Source organism: Hydra vulgaris, chromosome 02 (genome assembly GCF_038396675.1).
Source record: "Hydra vulgaris chromosome 02, alternate assembly HydraT2T_AEP".
Taxonomy (NCBI): domain Eukaryota; kingdom Metazoa; phylum Cnidaria; class Hydrozoa; order Anthoathecata; family Hydridae; genus Hydra; species Hydra vulgaris.
Window position 1 is genome coordinate 16,087,501 of NC_088921.1, and position 7,672 is coordinate 16,095,172.

The following is a 7,672-nucleotide window of genomic DNA, read 5'->3' on the forward strand; positions in this document are numbered from 1 at the left end:
AGGATCTGATCCGTCTAATGCTAACCATAGTTTTCTGAGAAAACCAGGACCAGTAGATTGTGTAAAAATTGTTGTTGCATCAACACCTGTATTTGGTGGAATAGTATATCTTTTTTTCCAAGGCATGTTAAACTTGAATTTGGTCTTATTCTTAATTCATTAAGACTAAGTGCTTTATTATCAATATATTTTTTTGTAGTAGCATCTTGTAAGTTAGTAGGTTCTGCAACATTTATTAATTTATTTGAATTCATATTAATATTACTAGTTGCAGTACTTTGTCCATCTCTACGAATGAACAAGTTATTAGCTTCAGATATTATTAAACCATTTATATATACATCTGAAGTAGTAGTACCGAATATATCGACAGGCATTTTATATATAAAAAAGAAAAAAATTACCATAGATTATTAATAATATTATGAAAATCATGTCCCTCATCTAGTTTTTTAAAACATTTAAAAACAAGCGTCCACAGAATGATGTATTTCCAAATTGAACTCTTTCATAGTTATAATAAACAGGACTTTTTAAATAATCAACAATTTCAACGGGAGGTGGTTGCCCATAAGAGTCAAAACTTAGTTTTTTATCACTGTCTTTGTACCAGCAAATCCAGTGAAATCCTTGCGTACTTGAATCTCCTGTATTTAATATTCCACATTCTTTTCTGTGTGCATTTTTTGGTAATTGATCTCTTACAAAATCACCTCTAAAATACTTTATTTTTAATACTTTTGCTGCTTTGATCAGTTGAAAATTTGTTAGTGGTTCATTAGGTAGAATTATTCCTTCAACATTGACAAGTTTATAAATGTTATTTTTCATTTTAATTTATAAATTTTTTTTTTCTCAAAAAATAATTTTTGGGCTGCCCTACCCCCTACCCCTTGAGCTCCTTGACCTCTTTGTGTAATTGTCCTATTGTCTTATTTTCTTTTTAGTTTGTAGTGTCCATATGCTAATGTGTGTATTCCATCTTCTAAAATAACTCTTTTATCGTCTTCTGCGCTTAATGCTATTTTATTAATCTCTTCTGTGTAAATTTCATGTGAGTATGATCTTATTACAATCATTTTCCTAATATGATCTCTATTATTTAATAAACAATCTTTATAATCTTTATGTGTTATATACTTTTTAACAACATTTTTCTTTACTCCTTTACATTTTGTGTTATCATTTCCGTGTACTTTGTAGGAATACAACTTTGATCTGAGTCCTACAAATTCTTCAATTTGTGCTCCTCCAGTCTCATTTTTAAACATTCATATTACTTTTTTATTAAGACCAACTTCAAATCCTATATTATTAATTGTTGGGTGCTTTGGATCAAATTCACTTGTATCATATTTGTCTTCAATATCTTAAGAAAAATCTGAATAAAAGTCTTCTGTTTTAATTTCGTATGCTAATGAATCTGTATCTGTTGAAAAGATGAATAATAGTTTTGCTCGATCAGCATATTTATTCTTTATGTAATCATAATGAAATTCATACATTAGAGTTTTGCTCAAATCTAATATACACATTCCTAAGTAAATTGGTTTAGCATATTTTAATTTTGTTCTTTTCATATGTATTGCTATTAAGTTTTCATCAAATATTGTTCTACTTTCAAAGTTTGGTTTTGATGCTAGTTTAATAGCTTCATTTCTGTCTGTTACTAATCTAATATCAACTCTGTTCTCAATGTTCTCCATTGTTTTTCCAAATACTGAGTTGTTCATGAGTTTAAAAAAGTCTTTTTCAAAATCATTCGTTGCTTTAGTTCTAAGGTTTATATTTAGTTCGATATATTCATTTAGCCATGCTCTTTCTTTAAATTTTATTCCTCTATGAATTTTAGTAATATTTAATCCTAATCTTTTATATAGTTTTAGATTTTCATAATGTACTATATACTTTTTCTTATTATTCAAGTTGGGGACTTATTTTTCAACTTTATCCATATTTAATCTTTCAGGTGCAAGTGGATAATCATTATGTTCATCATGTAGATGTTCAGGGTAATCTAAATCTACATCTAGTATACATGTAATTGATTTCCAGTTTTCTATTTCATTTTCGTTCATCCATTTAAAACCATGTGTTGGAAGTGGTTTACTCATTGCCATCCATATAAATTATTAGCGTCTAGATATTGTATGAATGTTGATTCTTTGCTTTTGTCATACTCATCACCCATGTACTTATTATTAGAAGCTCCTAACCTATTGGATATCATACTGATTCCACCTCTTATTCCTTTCTTTATCATTAGGATCATATCGTAATCGCTCAACAGTTCTAATTTTACTTTTGTTTTCTTCAATGCTGCATCCCAAGCTAATCCTGATGATGTATAATTCCAAGCATGATCTAATTTATAACAATTCATACAAACATCTCTAAAATTTTCAAAGACGTCAGCTAGTAAAAGCACATCTGAAACATTGTACAAGTAATGATAATCTCAAAATGTTTTGCAACTAAACTCATTCCATACAGTCTGTGCATGTGAGTAATCATCATAACTTATATCTTCATCGTTCAATTTTGAAAAGAATAATTCTTTTGGTGATAATTGGGTTTCATTAAATTTATCAACATAGTCTACCCAATCATATGGATATACGCATTTTTTTGGTAATAAATCTAATTGTTTACCTGAATATAAATTTCCGATATTTTTGCACTGGTCTTTTGCTAAATTCTTTGATAAAGCATCTAAACTAGAAGGCATAAATCTATAACTATCTAAGAAACGAAGCTCACGTTTAACTTCAAATTTCTTACCATCTTTAATATACTCATCGACTTTAATTTCTCTAGAAAAGCTAATATACTTTTCTTCATTGTTTGGTATGCAACTCAATTTCCCTCCTGATAATTACTTTTTAAACAAGTGAGAATCATAACCAGATAAATTGTGAAATAGTAATGGAAAGAATTTTGGAATTTTATAATTTAAATTACAACTTTGATGAGCAGCACCTCTATATTTTCCATTAATATGGCAGTGGTCACGTACTTTATCACTTTCAAGATCTTCTCCACATATGTGACATTTTATTGCTGCATTAAAATCATGCTTGTTTTCAGTAGTAAATATCATCTTTTTTGCAAACTTAATCATATCACAAATTTTCTTAATATCTTCTTGTAAACTATCAACAAAAATTTGTGCAACATCATCTGTTTTACTACTTGCAGTAAATGTGACTGGACTGCTTTGATAAAAACTTTCATCAAAAAATTTAATATAATAACAGAATAAACTTGGAATATGTTTTTGATATTGTTTAGTATAAGATTCATTCGGATTGGGTTCACAAGTGTCAATTTGTTTGAAAAAACTTTCAAAGTCAGCATATACTACAAACGGAACTCTCATTGATTAATTGTGATTAGTAAATTGCATTGTTGAATTTGGTGGTGGTAATTCGATACTTACTGAATCATGTGTTTCACCAAACGTTTTATAATTAGATAATGATTCTTCAGAATTAAACTCTAACAAGCAATTTCTACAATAGTGTTTTTTGCAATGTTTATTTGATGTTTGCGATGAAAGTAATCTGCTTATATTTTTTATTAAACAGTAATGAGTCGTTTCTCCATTTGAGATTAATAGTAAATATTTTAAATGTTTACAATCATTATTCTTTGATACATGCAAAATATGAACTTCTGAATTTTCATAACCATATACATTGACACTGATATCTGTATTGTCCTTCTCAATTTGTGTAACTTGATTTAAGGATACTGGAAATTCTATTTTATCCCAGTTTATATTTTCAGCTTGATCTTTAAGCTCCTTATCTACTCTTTGTGTTGAAAAGATGATAAGGATTCTAAAATTTTCCGCTTTAATGTTTCATAAAACTTGTCTAAATCTGTTGTTTCTAATATAACTTGATTACTCGTTCTAAATGGAGCAGATGTGATTATAGTTTCTCCTGTTTTAATATCAGTACGCTCCATTTCACAAGTGAGAACTATATAAACCTTTGATTTTCTATTTTCGTTTAGTGTTTTAATTGCACTTTTTTTAGCAGCATTCATGAAGGATATAGCATCATATCATTTTATTCCTTTAACTGAAAACTGATTTGTTACATTCTTAACAGCTGATTGTGATAAATTAAATTCTATCGGATTTCTAATTCCATATTTTTGATACAAATTTGAAACTGTAGATTTTAATTCATCATCATTCATTAGCTGTTTTTTTAATTTTATCAGGAACATATGATACAATCCAGTTTGCAAGTAATTTAATCTTTTTGTTTATTTTTTTCTAATTTGTGTAATAGACTGAAGAGGTGACGGAATTTGTGTAATAGGCTGAAAAGGTGACGGAGCTAAAATTGTTGATGATATATCTGGAACAGGCCCATCAAGTAGATACTCCGTACCCATCTGTTCAACTGATTGCATCTGTGTGTGCGATAACGCTATTATGAGATCATCTTTTCTCATTCTATAATAATATTTAATTCTTCGCTTCTTAGCGATTTGTTTTAATTCTTTCACCGTTTTATTATTTTCCATTTTTATATAGCAAGATATTTTTTTTTAATTTTCATTTTCTTTATATTAATTTTCAAAATATTTTTTCTTGTCATATAAAATTTTTATTTTTTTAATTTTTCAGAATTTAATATTTCAATCGCATTAAAAGATAAATTTTTAATTGAAATTCAATTAAAAAGAGCTCTATAAATAATCTAAGAGCTTTTTCATAATCATATGTGAAGATATTTGGATTTCCAGATAACCAATTCCAAATAACTTTATCTAAATTCTTTTTTAAAATGTCAATTGCATTTGGATTTTCAGATAACCATCGCCAATTTACTTTATCTAAATTATCTTTTAATATTTCAATCGCATTTGGATTTTTAGATAAACAAGTCCAATCTACTTTATCTAAATTAGCTTTTAATATCTCAATTGCATTTGGATTTAAAGATAAAATTTCCCAATCTACTTTATCTAAATTAGCTTTTAAAATTTCAATTGCATTTGGATTTTTAGATAAATATATCCAACATACTTTATCTAAACTATCTTTTAATAGTTCAATTGCATTTGGATTTCGAGATAATTCAACCCAATCTACTTTATCTAAATTATCTTTTAATGTTTCAATAGCATTTGGATTTTCAGATAACATTTCCAAATCTACTTTATTTAGATTATTTTTTAATATCTCAATTGCATTTGGATTTCGAGATAAATTTCTCCAATTTACTTTATCTAAATTCTTTTTTAATATTTCAATTGCATTTGGATTTTCAGATAATTATTCCCAATATACTTCATCTAAATTAGCTTTTAATATCTCAATTACATTTGGATTTTTAGATTTTTAGAACATATGCCAACTTACTTTATCTAAATTATTTTTTAACAATTCAATCGCATTTTTATTTTCAAATAAATTATCAGATCCCATTTTTATATATCAAGATTTTTTTTTAATACATTTTAATTTTTTTTTAATTTTTCAGAAATTGATATTTCAATCTTATAACCATTATCAATCTTACCATCACGCATTTCAAGATATCTATATCCATGACCAGTTTCACGCATCGCTCTATATAAGGATTTATATACTGCTTCTTCTCCTGTCTCCATGTTTGTTAATTTAACAGTGACTGGTTTTTTCTTAATTGTTTTTAATCTTTCATATTTTGGATCTATTTCTTTTTTCTCTTCTTTTACTGGATGTATTCTACGTTTTCCAACTGATCTTTTCTCATCAACATCTTTTACTGGATGTATTCTAGGTCTTCCAACTGATCTTTTCTCAGTTACTTCTTTCACTTCAGACATAATAGATTCTTTATCTAATAACCCATTTTCCATTGCAATCATTATCAATGTAGCGATATTGTCAGATGTTTTTGAAATGTTATTTTCTTCTAATAAACTTTTTAAACTTTTCTTTGTATAATACATTTTTATTATATAAAGAATAAAATTTTAAATAATTTTCAAAAAATTTATTTAACATCAAATTTATTACCATCTGATTCAAGTTTCATTATCTTATCAGAAAATACAAGAGCATATGCTTGAGTATTTGCTGGTACAGTTGTATTAAAATATGCTTTAATTTGTAGTTGTATTGTCGCTGATTTTAATTTTTCTAATTGTTTGCTAACATCAAAAACAAATATTGGGAATAAATCTTTATAGTCAGAAGGAGTTATATTGCTGTTTGCAATCATTTCATTCATTCCATAAAATCTTTCTTTAAACATAGATGCATCTCTATAAATTCTTGAAAATTGCTGATTTGGAAATGAGCAATAATAATCAAGAGCAGGATATTGACAAATACTATTATTAATAATAATGAACATATTTTTCAAGTCACAATGATCAAACAATGAAGCATTGACAGTTTGGTCACCGTTAGCTCTGTTTGTTTGAAATGCGACAATAACATATCTTGGAGTGTCTTCAGATGTCTTTACACTCAATTGCCAACCAAATGAAGTAGCTTGTTGAACATTTGTAGTAACACGCTGACGCACTCTAAAACTTAATGGAACTTTCACTTTTCTTTTAATTTCATCATTAAGCTTTTTCTCTTGTCCAAGTGATGGTGTCACACATGGAATATACAATGATATTTAAGTAAAATTAACTTTTCCTGAAGCAGCAGCAGCAAGCCTAAAAATTGCATTATTATCACTTTGTCTTACAAGAGTTATTGTATGTTTAAGCCCATAAATAGTTTTGTCGTAATCATCACAGAATCCAAAAATGTGTCTTAAAGGTACGCAAAATAAAAATGTTCCGTTTGTAGTTGGTTTTTGAATTATGTGTTGTTTTCTCATTGAAAATCCTGTGTTATCAGTAGCTAATGCTGTTAATGCAGTATCTTTATACCACAATTGATTTAACCCTTGCGCTGATTGAAAGTCATTTGAATAATTAAGCAATCCTAACATTGTAGTTGCTTGACCTGGATTATAAACAACTTCTATCTCTTGGTTTGCTAATTGGTATGTTATTCGAGCAAATAAATGCATAAGACCATTATTTGTAAGCGTTACTGGATCTGCATCAGCATAAGCTGATCCATCAGATTGTTTAACAAGTTGCCATTCAAATAAGAGATACGCTCTAGATGTAAGTAAAAGCGAACTTTGTTCTGGAACAACAAATCTTATTTCTTTAGGACTATTTAGATTTGTGCCAACAATGGGTTCGTATTCAATATCTTCACATCTTTCAATTCCATTGCCTATTTCTGGAATTTCTGTAAAATTAAATACTTCAGAAGTCGTCATTTTATTTTTTTATATACAATATAAAAAATCTTTTTTTTAATTGACAATTCTTAAAAAACGATATAAAAAAACTTTACAAAAGCTAATTTTTACGAAAGCTAAATTTTACAAAAGCTAATTTTTACGAAAGCTAAATTTTACGAAAGCTTGATTTACGCAAGTCGAAGGCCTCGTCCCATTTTAACTAGATATTCTATTCTTACAGCATTTTTATATGATACTTTGCATGAGCGACCTTTGCACGGTACTTTTTTTACTTCATCTTCATTATTTTTTAGATCATTAGATCCAGATGCTTTTAAATTTGAAAGTATTTCTTTACTTTTTTCACTAATAACAGGTTGTGAAGCTATTTTTGAAGATGCTTTATC

At 27.5% G+C, this 7,672-nt stretch overlaps 1 protein-coding gene across 1 annotated transcript; it reads right to left on the reverse strand.

The window, feature by feature from the left end:
• Nucleotides 1–6,002: 6,002 nt before the first annotated feature.
• On the reverse strand, nt 6,003–7,301 carry LOC136075887 (uncharacterized). Its single transcript, XM_065789329.1, has 2 exons — nt 6,701–7,301; nt 6,003–6,595 (listed from the first exon to the last, which is right to left on the reverse strand). The coding sequence occupies exons 1-2, from the start codon at nt 7,299–7,301 to the stop codon at nt 6,003–6,005; spliced, it is 1,194 nt and encodes a 397-aa protein (XP_065645401.1).
• Between the last annotated feature and the right edge of the window lie 371 nt (nt 7,302–7,672).

Bases quoted from the DNA above. Each gene is read 5' to 3' on its own strand.
- LOC136075887 (XM_065789329.1), bottom strand. From the start codon at position 7,301: ATGACGACTTCTGAAGTATTTAATTTTACAGAAATTCCAGAAATAGGC. The intron at 6,596-6,700 runs GTGATAATAATG...CACTTGGACAAG, and splicing joins AATAACTCTTGTAAGACAAA to AGAAAAAGCTTAATGATGAA.